At 36.1% G+C, this 19387-nt stretch overlaps 3 protein-coding genes across 3 annotated transcripts; 1 reads left to right on the top strand and 2 right to left on the bottom strand.

Moving 5' to 3' along the window:
- Positions 1-1450: 1450 nt before the first annotated feature.
- LOC138316733 (uncharacterized) lies at positions 1451-1864 on the bottom strand. The gene has a single exon (XM_069258392.1). The coding sequence runs from the start codon at positions 1862-1864 to the stop codon at positions 1451-1453; it is 414 nt and encodes a 137-aa protein (XP_069114493.1).
- A 2919-nt stretch (positions 1865-4783) lies between these two features.
- On the bottom strand, positions 4784-5479 carry LOC138316731 (uncharacterized). The gene has a single exon (XM_069258390.1). The coding sequence runs from the start codon at positions 5477-5479 to the stop codon at positions 4784-4786; it is 696 nt and encodes a 231-aa protein (XP_069114491.1).
- Positions 5480-10845: 5366 nt separating this feature from the next.
- Positions 10846-15449, top strand: LOC138316014 (uncharacterized). The gene is made up of 4 exons (XM_069257490.1): positions 10846-10931; positions 12063-12476; positions 13436-13533; positions 13878-15449. Exons 1-4 carry the CDS (start codon positions 10929-10931, stop codon positions 15223-15225), a joined length of 1863 nt encoding a protein of 620 aa, XP_069113591.1. The 5' UTR covers positions 10846-10928; the 3' UTR covers positions 15226-15449.
- Positions 15450-19387: the final 3938 nt, after the last annotated feature.

Here is a 19387-nt window from a genome sequence, read left to right as displayed (position 1 = left end):
TCCTAGCATGCCGCAGACCAAATATTAGTACCCTGGGCCTTTCTGATATTGAGAAGAAGTTGTTTGAGTGAAAAAAATTATGCACGACGACGGAAGGTGCATGATGAATATAGGTTAGTGCTGTGTATCGCAAGGTATCTGACGATGCAATACATATCATGATACAGGGTTCACGATACGATACGTATCACGATATTTTGATAGACACTTCGACTGTCGTGGTGCTGTTGTAAATGTGTTGTTAGGTTTGTTGTATTTCCGGATTTTTTTTTAATTTTTTGCTTACACTCACTACATTAGATAGACGTGAGTTTTATAGATAGAAACTTGAAATAAGCTAGTGGACTTATAGGTGACAGGCGCTGACAAAAGTTTAGTGTTTTGCTTTTCGTGTGATTCTACAATTTTGTTACTAACAAACGTTCTGCTGACATTGACCAAGGGAGAAATCCACTGTTCAATTTTTTTATTTTTAGGTATCACAATACAAATAAATTGTACACGATGCATTGATGCACCACCAAGGGATGCAATACATTGATGCATCCATGTGAATCGTTAAACATCTACTATAGGTCATCCTTACCCTTCAGGTCAGATTATCTAACTAAAAACTAAGGGTTAATTGTCCTATAAAGAATTGGTTGCTGCATCAAAATACAAAGTGAACTGTGTTTAATTACGTTTATTCAAAAATACTTGAATAAAATAATATAGCATAACATAACAAAACATTATTTTTATTTTATTCTTTAGTGATACATGTCCATTTGAACGTATGCATTTTGATATGCTTTTTACATACCGTAAATCTGTTCAATTGCAAATTTACTTGAAACCTGCAGCCGCTAATTATGTCGTGTTCATCATTAGATGTTTTGCAACACTACGGTCAATTGGACAGATTTGTAACCCTAGATCTGACGACAAAGTTGTCTAGAACTTTATATATCTGCCATTGCAGCTAGTTGTTATATGCCCGGTATTATTTCACTGCTTCTTGATAATCTCAATTCTTCAACATTTTGAGTCTGCTGTGGATGACTAGCAAATATTGGGTCCTGTTAATTTAAAATTTAACAAAATATGCAATAATTTCAATAGAAAGTTATAGAGTCCTCTAATATAACTTAAACAAGAATTTTGTTAAGTTCATGTCAGTTGTGGAGTCTTGTATACAAGTAATTTGAGTAAATATAGCATCATAATATTAATTTTTAATAATATTTTGAGCTCATGTTTCCAGTTTTTAAATCAGAGATAATAATTGTCTTAATAAAATCTAACCTTATTACACTCTTATGATAACTAGATAACACATAAAGACTAGACTTAAGTATGTAATTTGAGTACTATTCAAGACTTAGTCTTGACTGATTGCACAGGGATTATTATGCCCAAATACACAGAGCCAATCAGGTTTTATCCCTATTGATAACAATATAGTAGTTCACAAATCTAATTTCACAGAGGCACGAATGTTCTCACTTTTTGGATAGCGTCGTGTCTCTGTTGGAACTGAGTTGGCAGGCGGTGTCACTACCTCCAGTGTGGCTGGGGGAGCCGTGATAGTTGTTGGTACCGGGATAGTCGATGGTGCTAAGCTGACTGGTGGTGTCGGTGCAGATGATGTCACCATTACTTCTGGTTCCGGTTCCGTAGCGATCTGTGTTGCACGAACTTGGTCTGTGTGACGTCTCCAAATACTACCATTGCCAGTACCAACTTTGTATGAAATCGGACCAGTTTGTTGTATAATCTGACCTGCAATCCACTTTCCCCCTCCGCGATAGTCGCGAACCAAAACTTGCTGGCCGGTCTTAAACTGGCGTACTTTAGACCCACAGTGAGAAGATATCTTCATTCGTTCCTGTCCCTTCTGAACTCTCGCGAATACATTTGGTTTGAGACAGTCTAATCGAGTCCTCAGACTTCTACCTTACAGTAATTTTGCTGGGGTTTCGCCTGTTGAAGCGTGTGGTGTGGTTCTGTACTTGAGTAAGAAGTTACTAAGTTTATGTTGGAGAGATCGGTTGTCTCCCTTGGCTTGTTTCATAGCCTGTTTAAAGGACTGTACGAAACGTTCGGCAAGTCCGTTTGTCCGTGGATGGTACGGTGCTGAAGTAGTGTGTTGAATGCCGTTCTGTTTCAGGAATTGTTTGAATTCCTCACTTACAAATTGTGACCCGTTGTCCGAGACAATCTGTCGTGGCATACCTTGTTGAGAGAATAAGATTCGTAATTTCTCAATGGTGTGTGTGGCTGTTGTAGAATTCATTGGGTAGACCTCAGGCCATTTGCTGTGAGCATCAACAATGATGAGAAACATACTGTTGAGAAACGGCCCGGCAAAGTCAATATGGAGCCTATCCCAAGGGGTGGTTGGCCACTCCCAGGGATGAACTGGTGCGGCTCGCGTCGTATTACTCGTAGATTGACATCCAGAGCAGGACTTACACATGTTCTCTATGTCCGAATCAATGTTTGGCCACCACACATAACTTTGAGCAATGGATTTCATCCTGACTACGCCCACATGCACATCATGAATTTCCTGTAGTACTCTTGTTTGTAGCGTGTTAGGGACGATAACTCGGTTGCCCCATAACAATACATTTTGATGTACGTTCAGTTATGTAGCACGGTTACGAAAAGGTTTGTACACATCGTTACATGGAAATTCTGTACTTCCTTGTAGAACAGCCTCCAATACTTTCGACAGTACTGGATCTCGCATTGTTTCCTTGCGTACTTGTGTGTCCGACACAGGTAATTGTTCTATCTGTGAGGTATAGAACAAAGATGAGGTGTCTGTATAGTCACCCTGAGTCTTTAAAGGAAGTCTGCTGAGTGCATCAGCATTTGCGTGGTTATGAGTGTTCCTATACTCAATGCTGTAGGTGTGTCCAGAAAGAAACATGGCATACCTTTGTAATCTTGCTGCGGTCATGGTAGGTATCGACTTGTTTGGATGTAAGATGCTGACCAGTGGCTTGTGATCTGTCACTAAGGTAAAATGACGACCGTAGAGATAGGTGTTGAACTTTTGTACACCCCAATAGAGACCCAAGGCCTCCTTGTCGATCTGTGAATATCCTGTCTCAGCCTTTGTCAGTGATCGTGAAGCGAATGCCACAGGTCGCTCTGTTCCGTCCTCTGTGATATGGGAAAGTACACACCCTAATCCATGAGGTGAAGCGTCGCATGCTAGCTTTACTGGAAGCTTAGGTTCATAATGACAGAGAACTTGTTCCGACGTGATCAGTTCTTTTACCTTCTGAAAAGATTGATCACACTCGTCTGTCCAGCACCATTTGTTGTCATGCTGTAGTAGTTGATTCAGTGGTGCCTCCACAGTTGCTAGGTTAGGAAGGAATCGGCGGTAATAGTTTACCAATCCCAAAAATGAACGCAGCTGTGTCATATTCTCTGGTTTAGGGGCTTTCACGACTGCCTCGACTTTATCTGGAGATTTGTGGAGTCCTTCGCCCTCAATGATATGGCCACAATAGGTGATCTTCTCTTTAAAGAAATGACATTTTGTCAAGTTTGCTGTAAGGTTGTAGCTCTCCAGCCGATCGAGTACAGTGTTAATGTTCTGTAAGTGCTCTTCATCAGTTTTACCACTAATGATCATGTCATCCAATATGTATGAAGTAAATGGAATGTTCTGTAGGACTTGGTCCATAGCCTTTTGCCATATAGCTGGAGCAGATGAAACTCCAAATGGTAATCTGTTATACCTAAACAGACCCTTGTGAGTGTTTATGGTGAGCATTTCCTTCGAGCTATCCTCCATTTCCATCTGGTTGTATGCATTTGTTAAGTCAATCTTTGTAAATTTCTTGCCTCCAGCCAGAGATGAAAAGATATCCTCTATCTTCGGTAGAGGATAATGCTCTACCTTCATCACTGGATTGATTGTGACCTTATAGTCACCGCACACGCGCACTTGTCCAGACTTCTTTAAGGCAGGAACAATAGGAGACGCCCAGTCACTGTGCTGTACAGGACTAATGATGCCACTATCCTGTAGTCTTTGTAGTTCAGCTGCTACCTTGTGTTTTAATGAATATGGTACGGTACGAGCTTTGTGAAATTTAGGTTGTGCGTTCTCCTCCAAGAACAGCTGAGCCTTAATACCCTTAAGCTTTCCCATTCCAGTAAACACAGTCTTGTGTTTATCAAGTATTGCCTGTAGTTCCTTCTCTGTATGTGAAGTGTTTTTATCCTGTTGTTTTGAAGCCTTCAAATTCTTGATTTCTTTCCAATTAAGCTTGAAATGTTGTAACCAGTCCCTTCCGAAAAGTGCTGGTCCCTTCTGTCGTGCTACTAGTACGTCTAATTCAGCAGTTTGGTCATTGATACTGACTGGTATCCTCAAAGCTCCCACAGGTATTATTTGTTCCCCGGAGTATGTCCGTAGTTTAATTGTACTACGCTGGAGAGGCCTGTTGCTGAAATGTTGTTTATAGGTCACCTCGGGTAAGATGGATACTGAGGATCCTGTATCTAATTCCATAGGAATAGTGCTGCCACCTATGTTAGGTTTCACTATGATAGGGTTGACAGTGTTTACATTGTTAATAGTGTCCATTTGGAACATGGGCTCAAATGTATCATATCCCTCCTCCCCAGGACCATCATCTATATACCTCACTGTTTTTCCATGTCCAGATTTCTTCTTAGACATACATACAGCAACAATATGTCCCTTTTTGCTACAGAAATGGCACGTAGAGTTCACATGTTTACATTTGTCGAATTTGTGTGTGGTTGCTCCTTATCGCCAACAGGGTTTGAAAGTACGAGTAGATTTATTCATATGGCCCCCTGTTGCTCCACTAGTCTGATTGTTGTGATTGGAGTTACCTCCCTTCCCCCGACGTTGTGTATTGGAATTTATTTTATTTACAGGTTCTGAACGTTTGTGTTGTAGCTCGAGTGCATCACGACTGGCTGTTTCCATAGCGACAGCAGTTTTAACAGCCGTTTCTAAATTAAGCTCTGTCTCAGCAAGTAGCCGCCGTTGTATGTTGTCTTTATGGAGACCACATACAAAACGATCGCGTAATGTGGTCTTCAAGTGGTCTCCAAAATTACAGTGTATCGAAAGTTTCCGTAACTCTGCGATATATGACATGGCGCTCTCGTCCGAACGCTGATCCCGTTTATGAAAACGAAAACGCTCGGCGATCTCTGACGGCTTGGGGCATAGGTGGTTCTTCAATATAACAATGATATCATCAAAAGTTTTATCAGCAGGCTTGTCTGGAGCACATAGGTTTTTCAATAACCCGTAAGTTTTTGCACCAATTACTGTGAGAAACGAAGCCACCTTAACATCACCGTCAATGTTGTTTGTGGTGAAATAGAGTTCTGTCCGTTCAACATATGTTTCCCATGACTCGATTGAGTCATCAAATTGTCCGATCTTACCAATAGATCGATTGTGACGTTGTGGTGCGTTTTCACCCATTGTCGTAGGTTGTACCACAATCCTCGTCGCCAGAAATGTGTTTGGGGCTGATGACAAACATCAACAACACCTGTTCGCCATTATAGAACTACTTTTTATTGACTAACAGACAGACAGGTTGTATTCTTACGCAGAGCGTAACTAATGACTGGAACAAAACTATATAAATCCGGATCATAGCAAACTTAATACATAACAGTTGGCTTATTCTTGACACCTGTACTCAGCCCTGCTGCAAATAGTCACATAATTCTTGTAACTATCTTTCCTCGTCTAGGAGTCTTTCACCTTCATCGTCCCACAATAATCTTTACAAGTGGTAGTGATAAATCAGATGTCAGTATAATGGGTGTGTTTGCTGATTGATGCTTTTGGTAGTATGGTTCACTGAGATAGCACTTTAAAATGAATAAGAGGTTCACTACCATTATTTTGAAAAGGCGACATAAAATAGAACTCACTAAACTATGCATCACAAACAGGAGATATAGAGTTTAATCAACCTTATTTGGAAAGTATGCTCTGCAGGGAAACAATAGTATGACACTATTTGTTAATGTATTATTGACATTCGGATTCTGATGGCAGTTTTAGGGTGATATCTATTAGGATAAAGCAGAAATACGGTGTATATGTATAGCTATAAAGCTTGATATAGTTTCATTTCAGTTCTTATATGTTGTCTCTATGCCTCTGTTGTTTGATGCCACAGCAATTTGATACAAACATTATACTCCCTGTTATAGTTGGGGGTTTTCGAAAATCATGCTTGGATTCGGCCTTTATATAGGTTTGTCATGTAAAACACAATGCATCTATTACAAGATCATAAGGAATTATTGAATTGCATATTTTTTCTCTTTCTCTTCTCATTTTATTACTTTCGTATTCCGTACTCTGCATTTTAACTAATTTTGCCTTTTGTTTATTCTGAAATAAATTGTAATTACCAGGTCCATACAAGACTCTATGTTGCTTCATTTGTCGTCAGTAATCGCGACACCGACTTTACTGACACAATGTCTTGTCCGACACAATCAGTCGGTCCCACAGGATGTCAGATTTCTAGCATCAAAACAAAAAAAAAAAAACAGTTTAGCCTCAAAAATGCTGTTTAACCGATTATTCATTTGGATCAGATCGCTACTGTTTTCTAAAACTAGAGAAAGTATGTTCATGTTAAAAAGGGATACCAGAAGTTCACTGTTGTCATAACATTTCACATTTTAAAATTCATTACCATGTTCATGTATGGCGAATTACCATTAAATATTAAACAATTAATCGACTGTATAGCATGGTGTATTACTTTAAATCATATCAATCATCTGTATTGAATTTTAAGGAAAGAAAATAAAACTATTATCAAATAATTAATTTATAACAAAAGTGAACTAAATTGCGTACTACAACACACAGCAATATGCATATGAAACAAAGATTAAATAGCGGTTCCGTCTCCGCTTTCATGTGAAGGATTAAGTGATATTCATAAATATGTAAGTTAAATAGGAACGTGACATTTACGATAAACATATGTCCATCAAATTTTAATATTTCCTCTATGTTTACACGTTATGCTTGGACTGATATCGTTGTTCACGTGTCGATTAATGACAGCGCTGTCTTTGGGACCGACGCCTCAGGAAACTCTCTTAGGTCTACCCACGCCTACCTGTTGATGTTGATTTTTGAAAAGCTAAAGATACAGGATATAACTTATACAATTCAGAATCTAGCAATTTATATAGAAAACCTCCCTGACGTGAAATAAGTTATTAAAGCAGAAAATGCAACTTCATAAAATCATGTGTTGAGATAAAATTAATAGATTGCAGACGCCTTAAGATATTAATATATTGATGGTAGTTGCTAGGGAAGTGACGGTCATTTACGTGAACGACCACATACATGCAGTTACCAATGTTGGACTCCGTATAAATGGCCTTCAGATTCAGATTATTTTATTTCCTTGTTCTTAACACATTGGAGAGTTGACATAAACATATACAATATAACAATGCAGACAGTGCTGGAGAAACATATACATTGTAACTACATTTTGCATAACAAAACAGGTACATTGTATGATTAATTATGTATATATACCATTTCATAAGACATAATATCAATAACTTATAATGCACATTTCAAAACCTTGCAATATTAATTAACTTAAATTAGAAATTAAATTATCTCGTAGCTTTAAAAGCCAAATCTATATATTTTCTTAACCTGTTTAATTCCCCTATATTCTGGGTCGATAATAAAAGTACCAACTTAAACACACTAGGACATCTATAATAATATGATTAGATATATTTTTTTCTTAAATCAGAGTAGCAATTGCATATAAGTATAAAGTGAAATTCATCTTCAATGTCATTAGCATTACCGACCTCACACAATCTTCGAATTCTCTAACGATTTCTATACCTCCCTTGTTCAATATTCAAGTTATGTGAACTAAGTCTTATACGTGCAATATTCTTCTTATGTGAATTATTAATTGATTTCGTTAATTGAAGAGTGCATTTATCTGTAAAATGTCTATAAAGAAACCCTTTCGATATCGTTTGTATATTTGAAATTAGTTCTTGTCTATAAACATCGTAAAATTTATTCTCAATAATTTTATCATCTACTGTCGAATTATTCCAGAAATATGTTAATCCTAATTTATTTACTTCCGTATGTTTAAAATCCAATTGTCATTAGATCGTATTCTATCTTCGTAGCAAACTCTTAATACACAGTTATTTGACTTACGAATCTTAAGTCAGTACTTAATCATACGTAATTTTCTTAATGTTGACAATGGCAATCTTCAGAGTTCACAATATATTAAATTCTTACAAGTGCTCTTTTTTACCCATAGTATTTTTTTGACAAAAATTAAAATGAACCTTTTCTATATCTAAGGCTTCATAAAACCCCCAAATTTCCGCATTACAACTCAATAATGACATTGAAATGAAAACTAGATCGACCATGTAGCCCGTTCATTTTATACCCACCTAGTACTGGTTACTAGGTGGCCTTAAATACAAATGACGATCACTTCCTTAGAAACGATAACAGATATCACGAAAGGCAACTGCAAACAAATTTACAAAAAAAAAGAAAAGAAAAAATATCTGAAAACAGGATAGCTTTTAACTTGCATTGTCAGCTTTATATAGTGCATTTTCTTTCCCTACCTTGCTTATTATAATCCGATAAAAACAACACATTTTGAAATATTAGTTTAATTTTAAGGATTCTTTATCATTTTTATAGCTTCATCAAAGTATATATACAAATACAAAGTAAACAATATATACAAATGCACTTATCTCAATGCAGCTACCGAAATTAGAAATTAAAAAGACAACCCCTAAAACAGGGTTGTTAGTTTATTCAGCAGTAAAATCTGTTATTGATACCTTAAGTGTGTGGTTTTTATTCCCATTACATACCAATGGGAGAATTTAAATTGTGCTCATATCTAAATGGAATCTCTTGAGAAAGACTGAAAACTAAACATATTCTATTTTACTTGTGTTAAAAGTCAACAATTCCATCCTATCTCGTATACCTAGAATGTATAGATAAATGATGAGCCTATTCTGCTATTTTTCCAAGTGGTGTTAATTATTATTTTGCTATAGTTCTACACGATGTTAATCAATATTTTGTTATAATTCTACACGCCATTAATTAATATTTTGCTATTATCCACACGATGTTAATATTTGGCTATTATTATACACAATATTAATTAATATTTTGTTATAATGCTACACAATATTAGTTAAAATGAATGTTGATAAATGAAGTTCCTGGTGTATGACACTCTTGCCGTTCACTAGTGCAATCTAATCAAAAGTGCAGACTAAATCTAAGTTCCGTCATTTTCTTGATGTAATTCATTAATCAACAGGTGTTAGAAAAAACAATTAAAAATCTCCTTGTCATGTATATAATATATTCTTACGACCTCACAGTCGAAATGGAAATCGACAACCCCATGTCAGCTGGTCACGTTATACATCTCCATCACCTTATGAATTAAACATTACCCTAGACACCACCACATCATATATCAAAATCAGATTGGATTTCTTAAACGTTTTAGTGACGTTCATGAAACCATACATTTCATTCATTTGATATTGTTATATCCGAAGTTACTTTTTTTCAGAGATCTATTGTTGTATTTACAAGTAATACGTATCATACCTGATACAAGTATGTCCTCGCGCAGACGCCTCAATCAACACACGCCCTTAATGCTTACAAACGAAATGCATTACTGAATCGCTTTCTTCGTCTTTGTAATATTTACTTGGGCTCACATCTTTCCACATCCCATGATATGACTGGAAAACATATCTGCACTGACGATGTTTATGGCTTTTGGGGAACATTGGTTTATTTTTTTTTTTTCAAATTCTCGTATGAATTATTGTAATATAAAAGAGTGTGCCTTTCCCAGCTAAAAGAAGAAGGTACGTTAAGACTCGAATATGGCCGCAAAATTAATTCTCCGGTAAAGAACAACGTATTTTGCCATATAACAGTTGAATACATTTGCTAACACATTATATCCCGAAAATATCCCGCATATGCCAATTATGTTCACTATGACGTCATCAACATGCAGTTTCACGCCATTTTTCACAAAAATCCTTGAAAAGCATACTTTTTGAGTGGTTTTCTCTAAAAATGAATGTGGCCGCCTTCGTGGAGCAGAAAGAGATTTTCACACGTTATGTATCGTGTAGTTACGCATATCCATGCAAAATGTAAAGTTGCTCCAAGGTGACGGCCAAATCCATTTCAAGCCTTTTCTAACCTAAAGATGATGAATTTCTAGCAAAATTTGGCGAGAAGAGGAAAATCCTCATTGATGACGTCATAGGTGGAGCACATCGTGTACATGATTATAAAAAGTTATGTTTCGATGAATGGCAAGTATGAGAGTATTTATTGATGTGAAATTGATGTGGATCAGAGTTAATATTTTTCGGCCTGAAAAATTAAGGCCTAATACTGGTTCTATCATATGTACTCTTTTTTAAATTAAATTAACAATAGCTGCATTGATATCAATCAGATGATGATGTAGAAATTGCATTAAATATGACAGTACATCAATTAAGTTTATGCACCATATCAATAATATTCCAATCGTTAATTGATTTATTTGCACATCCAAGGAAATTATACAGTAATTGAAAACGATTAATCAGCCCACATCTAAGTGACACGTGCTGAGTGGGCGGGACAGGTCCATATACTGTATATGTCTAAAATTATACGAAGAAAGGCGTGGCTGTAATGGAAGGCGGAGCCTCTTTTATCGTATTTATTGTAATCTATCTGAATTGTTTAAATGGTTGAAGATTAATACAAAACTCCAACAGATCTCGTATCTGCCAGACAAGGTTAGGATCACGGAACAAATATGGTGAGTAATGTCAGACAAATATTATACTGGTAAATCTACAGTTATATGTTATAATGATAAAGTCGTACTGTTCTCACAGATATAATTATGCAAAAGCATGTACAGTAATATGATAGCGTAAGGTTAACTGTTATATTTATACATCACATTCATCGATTTTGTCCACACTGTTTGAATTATTTCTTTGATTTGTAACAATGGCTCCGGAGCATCATTTTCTTTAACATTCCACGAAATGATATCTATATCTATACTGTAATAGAAATTTCCAATCAATTTATTATCCGTGAATTTTACTTCTGGAATAAATCATGAAGAAAAAAATAATAAGATGATATTTGAACACTTTGATAAATCTGTTTTACCAGAACTGTTTTACTCAATAGTTCATTTCTAAACACGTCGTTAAGATACGATAACGCTTGTTAACTATAAAAAAACAGCACTGATTGATAATGTGTAAAAGAAATTGATCAAAATTGTATATCAATCAATTATAATTTTGATAGATATATGCCAATTAGCTAGACTGATTTGATAAAAAGTTGATTATGCAAATTTTTAAAGTGTTAATATCAGCAAAACAGGCACTAGTAATTAGATTTTTTCTATATAATTTGAATGCTTATATACATACATTTTATGTATAATACAATTTACTATAATTAATAATCTTGATCATTTAGCACTTTTATTAAAACTCTTGTGAGCTTACCTATTTCTGCAAAATATGTGTGATATTTTCAATATGTTACTTCAATCAAACCATTATCTTTCTGACAACGTAGTTTGAATTTATACCAGTGCATCGCAAGTTTGAACCAACATAGAAAACTTGTCAGGATTTTGACCTTTGGTCAGTAATTTTTCAATGGGTATTTCTATTTTCCTCTGCCTCTAAAATCTTGACCAATTTTAGATATCAATAGGGCATTGATGCATTCACATTTGTATCCGACTTCATAATAAAGGCTTTCTGTACACCTTTCACAAAAACTTAACAAGACAACCTTTCATTTTTTAAATACACATGGATATTCCATGTAATGCAATGGTGATCTTTAAATCACCCACATTAACATAGAGATCAATGGTAAATAGGTTGACTGTAGTTTCCCTTTCTCGTTTTAGGCTGTAGGCATGAGGTCCGTGGTATTCTGTGCCATGCTATGCATTGCCCATATTTGGTCTGTCGTGACCTTTGACCGGCTGTCCGACCTCCAGGTGGCCACCCATGAAAAGTACCAGTTTACATGTGGAGACAAGGGCCTGTCTCTGGGAAAGGTGAGCAAAGAACAGGAGCAACAGAATATCATCTCGCTCATCGACTGTTTAGGGAATGGCGGTATCAAAAAGATGGCACCGAAAATGAAGCAGGAGAAGGTGAATCAGTTTAACGCTGTTTTACGGCAGATGAAAACTGGACACTGGAGGTTGAAGAGGCAAGTTTCTAACGAGGCCCAGCCCCGTAGGGAAATCAGAATGCTTTCACCTCCGGAATGGAATCTTCTTAGAGACCGCTTTAATTCACTGCGGGAAAATGGGGTGAGTAAGCTTGTTTTGCTTTGTTTTTTGGCATTATACTTTTACTAAATATGCTATTTTCCTAAGAATTAAACAAGTATACAAAAGAAATAAGCAACATTTCTCTTGAACCCGTCAGTTATGCATGCTTTGAGCCTGTGAATGTCCGTATCTCTAACTATGTATAATTTCTAATGAGTAATGAGCAAAGGTTATCACAACCATTTGATTACCCACCTCCCGCTTGTAATACGAGTTTATCGAAATCTTCAGGTTGTAAGCAGTTAAATCAGTTTCATTATCAAACACGTATGTATTTAAGGATGGCCGTTCAAGATATTTATCTTTAATTGTTTTAGGAAAGAAGAGTACGGATAGTTCAAATTTTGAATAAAAACAGCGTGAAATGTTTTATATAATTAATAGCTATTTCCAAACAGCTATATACATGTAGATGTACATATATTTAAATGTATTAGATATGCTCCGATTTTCCGCCACTCTCATTGGCTAATACACTGTCAGGCGAGGGCGATATTTTTAGTTTTAATTTTTAGAAACACCGAGTCAATATTACTATTGTCACTCAGGTCGATATTGCGATTATGATGTCACAATACCCCGACGTCGAGTTCTTCGGAAAGATGTAGTCGAGACATTCTCCATTCATTTCTATATTACTTAGGACGAAGCAAACATTTAAAATAATTCTCATATCTAATATAAGAATTAAGGACCTTTGTTTCGGTCCATATGGTGTTATATTGCCCTTGTAAAATTTCAAAAAATGACATCGAGCTACGCCCTCGGTCATTATTTATTCTACTCGGGCAATATAACACAATATTGACCTCAACAAAGGTCCATAATTGATATATATTTGATACACGAATTAAACTAAATAGTCACTTTATATTGTGAGTGCGCTTTGCACTACTCTGCTATTCTTTAAAGTAATAATTGTCCATTTTATTCAACAGTTCTATAAGACTATCGTGGATTTCTTTTCGGACGAGAGTATTGCTGGAACTAATGGCGGACCTGCTTTCCTTGGCTGGCACAAAGTAGTTTTGTTATGGTAAATATCCATCGTCTTCCAATGATTTCAATGTTTTTGATAATTCTTTTGTCTTCCTTAACACCTTGAAATTAACAGACTACTGCCATCACAGACTACTAATACCCTCCCTCACTCAAAATAAATAACTTAAGAACAAGAATGAATAAAAACAAACAAGTATCCGGTATTTCAAAATCGAAATCGTCATCAGCAAGCACGATTGGATGTTATTATTATTATTAGATTCACTATTGACGAAATGTCCTGACAGGCTTTCCTGGTTTAGTTAAGTATTTACCTGTGATCGCCATGTCCCCACATTTAATATTATTAACTTAGTTGTTGTCAATGTTTCCTTCCAGGTTGGAGTTTTATCTACATGTCCCCATTCCTTACTGGGATTGCACGTTGGACTTCCATATAACAGACCCAACCAAGTCGATTCTGTGGACGAAGTATTATTTTGGGAACGGCGATGGAACTGTCAAGATTGGAAAATTTATGAATTTCACTGAACCAGACGGTACTCCTATATCTCGAAGTATAGGACAGGCCGGGTCCTTAATAGCTCGAGAAAACGTGGATTCGTTAATGAGCAGGAAGACTAACCACGAACTGGTGTACACGACCAATATTGCCTTGGAGGAGTACCACAATGGAGTACAGGCTTGGGTCGGCGGCACCATGTCAGGACTGCTTACCGCTCCCTCCGACCCTATCTACTTTTTCGCCCAATGTTACATAGATAAGTTGTGGGAGGATATCCGTCAAAACATGCAGTCCCCGGAGAAATACCCATACGATTCGTCCATCACCAACCCTCTTCAGGACCCAGCTAAGATCCTGGCCAAGTTTCCGTTCGACAGCCGTTACCCTCTAATGAACAGTGACGCCTACACCAAGCATGTGTCTGTCCGTGCCCATTATAGTCCTTCGCCGGCTCAGGCCGCACAGCCATGGGAATGTAACAATCCCGCATGGAAACGTAGAAGCGTCTTGATGTGGGATGCGGATAGAGAATACTGTGTTACCGGACAGGGCACCGATAAGGACTTCATTGTCGTCCCGGACTATCAAACCAGTGCTAAAATTGTCGCAGATGTATTAAATTCACCCATGAATTTCCCATTACACTCGCCGTTGAATTCACCCGTGCCTAAAAAACCAAGGATTAAGTACGTAGCCCCACTGAAGGATATCCGAGCTATATATCGAGCTGGAAAGGCGGTTAAAAAAATTAAAGAGGCACCAAAAATGATTACATCTGTGCTTGAAGCACTTTCGGATCGGCTTAAAACGAATGAAATCAAAAGGGTCAACGCTATCGTAGCAACACCGTTCGCTACTTCAAAACAATCAACCGTTAACCCATCAAATAATGTCGGACCAAATAGACAGATGATTGCCGAACAAACAATGGCATTTGGAGAAAGGCCTCGGGTTGTACAAACTGTTCTCCATGCCCCAACACGGCACCAAAATAGAGCATTCCACTCACCGGCTTCACAGTCTCCAGCGGAATTGTCAAGTCTTGTTTTCAAACTTTTCCAGTCGCCAACTTCAGGTCAGAGCCAATCATCAGTGCGATCACCGATCATGAATTCGCAAGCTTTCCACACATTTACGCCTACCATTTCCACATCGACAGTGTCGCGGACAATAGGAGTGCTCGAATCATTACTCAGCCGTCTAAGAACATTGCCTCACTGAGAACAGAACATTATAAATGATATACAGTATGTCCAGTGTATCTGTGTGTGTTGAGGTCTCCATCCTGTGATTTGTAACCGACTGTCCCAGTTTATCATTACTTACTCTACATATCAGTAGTATTAACGCTGTTTATCAGAGATCTACTGGTCAATGGGTTCTCATTCTAGTTTTCATACGAATCATATTTATATTGTATAAACTTAATAAAATATAATTATGTACTCTTGTTTCGTCTCAGTTTTATTAAAATAACACTGTAACGCAAACAATTTATTTCATCTAATCAAGATAAACAAAATGTTTATATAAAACGCAATTTATCTATTGCGCAATCCTTTCCATTCAATTTCTAATGCTTTATTTTTATTTCATACAATGTTGTGAAAGAAATGTTTTAGTATGTAAGATCGAAATTAAGACAAAATCATTAAATAAGAAATACTGTAATTTCCCATAAAATATTTTCATACGAAAATACGCGTCATTTACGTAGCCATGCGCTGGCTAGTTTAACATGACACCAATTGTATAAATATGTTACCCTTATTTATCTGAACCGCATATAGTAAAATGTTAAAAGTACCCAGCATTTAATCAAAACGCTTCATATATTTTAGTTCACAAGTCAAAATTCCTTAAATGCATATACATACAAAAACTGTTCTGTTGGAATTTATATGATTGTTAACACTCATGAATAATAATTTTCCTTAATTGAAAATTTATGTTATTTGGGTATGAAAATACAAAATAAATCAAAAGAATTAAAATAACAAACGAAGGGTAAGACGGCAGTTATTACACTAATATGATTGTCAGGGAAAACACGTTTATCAAAAAAATGCATTGGTAGTTAAAGCACTAGCAATATGGCATACATATACATATACTCTGTAATAACGGTTATTTACTTTCAATACAAATATGATCACTCAATCATAATATTAAACTCATTAATCTCAGGGCAATACAACCCTTTAGAATTCATGTCAGACAAATAGTTATGCATTTGTGCTGACACTCCTGAAAAGAATCGAGAAGAAAAGTACCAATTCTGTGAAGAAACGTTGGGTAACAACAAAAAAAATACACGTTTCTGGCAGCTCTGACGTAACATCCTCCAAGTGGAATGCCGAAATCCTGATTACACAACGTTACCCAAACGACATTCTCGTGAACTTAATTAGCCTTATATAGACATGATCAAATTACCATCGGGTACCTGAAAAATACTCTAAACCGCATTAATTTCGGAGACATGATTTATTTGAATTTTGAACTCGAATTCCATTTTTTCGCGAATATTTGTATAAACGAAATATAACTGCACGATTGTCGGTTAGAGTCTCTTATATTTACATTTCCTTGTCACTTCTACTATATAAACTACCCAAAGGCAAATTGAAGTATATGACGGTATAACTGACACCCAAAACGTGACCATAATGACGTCACTAATGTTGACGTGGTGACGTCAACTGATCACCGTTTATGCGCATTATGACGATTGTCTGCAAAGCTCTGACATCTATATAGACCATAGATGCCATAGGAAGATAGTTTAATGTTTAAATAACATAAATATAACTGCATGATTGTCGGTAACGAAAATAAGACGGTATACAGAATGTTAAAAAAAAACATGAAACATGCGGCCAAGTATCAAACTGGGGCCAAGATGTCCACTTAAAAAGATCATTATCCATCATTTAGGAAATCGTGATATTAACAAACCTCTATCCATTACTGAAATAAGATGTATAAAGCATGTACATGAGGAATGCGGGAATACTGCCATCTGGAAATATAAAGTTACCGGAGAATATAATACCATCACAATGAGTATATGGCTGCTTCAGGCTGCAACGAACGTTGGAAGATAAATCATGGTAAGCTACTTTTATTGGAAAATCTCGTACAATTTATACAATTTATAAAATTGGCATGGCAATTTTTATTATTAAAAGAAAGAACATCGTCAAGATACCTATGGTTAAAATAGTGCAATATTACAAACTAATTCCAAAAATTAATTTGAAAATAGCGGCAATCAAACCCTAGGTTGCTCATATCTCTATGATTCTTGGTGGATAATCTGTATTCACCTAAAAGTCACGTTACCCATCAGAAATGATATTGTAACCAATATCAATATGTAAATATATATTTCACAAACATGTTCTTATTTTATTGTCCGCCTTCCTTGAAGAGAACAAAATCACCGAAAAAAAGACCATACTATCATAAAGTCTACTACCATCAATGACTACATACTTTTCTTCTTAATTACTGACAATAATGTAATATCACCCTGATGTCCATTGATACAAAATTCTACATATTATGATTCCACGATGATTCCCTTAAAAGGACTGATATGTAAATGAACAAACAGATATTGCCTTTAAATTACCAGTACTCTTAACTACCGTCACAGTCAATATGTCTAGAAATAACAAAAATGTGCCTAGTCATTTAATGGATAATGCCATTATAATCAGAACATTCGTGTATTCTGGGGATAAGAGAATAGTACTTTAAAGCAGAAGTACATTAAAGATGCTCCATATGACATGTTATTTCATTTACTAGTAGGGAGCAGCAATAAACAATAGAATGTTGTCAATACCTGTCAGCTACAGAGAAACATGATAGTGGATAGTATGACGGTTTAAGTGCCATTGTGACATACGTACATCTATAATATTTCACATGTCACTGTTAAGTGGGAATTCAAGATGTGGTCTGACAACGCTAACTAGGCGTTAACTGTACAGGTAAAAAAATTATCACTGATGATACAGCGAACACGATCACGCTAATCAGACACCTTCAGAAATTAAATTTCTAAGCTATAATTAATTCACTTGTGAGAACAAAGGATTTAGAACAGAGAGTTTAGTTATAAAACTGTCTTGTCTACGACCACCGTGGCTATATTTGTGGTAGAATGTGGTTATAAAACTGTCATTCCATCCACGTAATACATTTTGACGAGGTTATTTTGTCAAATATATGTCAAATAGATATACATAATTAGATGTTTGTTTATACTGCAATACACCGTTGAACTTTTTATTAATTCCCAAATTAATCAAAGACGACTTAACAATGAGTTGTTTTTTCCCTTCTTTTTGTATATTTCAACTTCTTGGTAATAGGTACGATAATTTAAATTGAATGTCAGATCAACGGGTCTTCTAAAGTTTCTTGCGCAAAATCCAATATTAGACGTTTAATATATCGTTAACCAGCCTCATAAAAGATAAGTAATGTCATAGCTAACAAGTCCGAATATGTTCTGCCCCTGGAAATAACTTTATACCAGTATACTGGCACATTTTGGAAGTAACCAAGGGAATTAACTTATTAATGTACTTTCCAACAAAAGACGACATCAAAGTTACTGTGTAATGCTAATTCAGTGAGCACATTGTTCTGTCGATACAATTACGTTTCTATGTACTCGTGTATGCAACATACATGCAAGGGGGTGTATCTCTGAACGCCAACATTTTGGAGGATTTACCTGTAGGGTAGTTTGTTGTGACAGTGGTTATAGTCTTTTTCCTAAAAGGAGTCCCAATGCCAACAGGTAAATTTACCTGTAAAAGTTACCTGGGTTGATACTTATCTAAATGTATATTGATTCATTTTTATTTCAATAAGTGTTCAGATTTGATATCAGATACATCACAGGGACCTGGCACAAAAAAATTTATCCAATAGTATACATATATATATATTATAGTATCAAGGGTATGAACTCCGCGGTCGAGAAAAACGGACCTATTTTTTTAAAACCGTGATTTTTTTAATAAATGGGCTCTATACAACATTGACGGATATCTTACCTTAAAGAGAAATAATTTATCTTTCCATTGAGTGCTTGATGAACAAAATTGGCCAAGTATTGACGAAGTTGTGGTTTGATGAATCGGGAAATTTACGAAAAATATGCTAGGTAGACATTTCCCTGTCCGGTCGAAATGTCGTCTCGGCTCTAATGGGAACCTCAAAAACCAAGCCAAAATCACAAAATCAACGCTTGTGGTGGTAAACAGTACCCATAACTGTGTTCATCCACAATCTCCTTTGGAGGTGTCATGACCCGTACTTTGTAGAAACACCATTTAAACATCGTGTAGCTCACTTACTT

This window comes from Argopecten irradians, chromosome 2, assembly GCF_041381155.1.
Source record: "Argopecten irradians isolate NY chromosome 2, Ai_NY, whole genome shotgun sequence".
NCBI lineage: Eukaryota > Metazoa > Mollusca > Bivalvia > Pectinida > Pectinidae > Argopecten > Argopecten irradians.
Note: the sequence above shows the minus strand (reverse complement) of the source record. Positions and strands in the feature narration are given on the sequence as shown.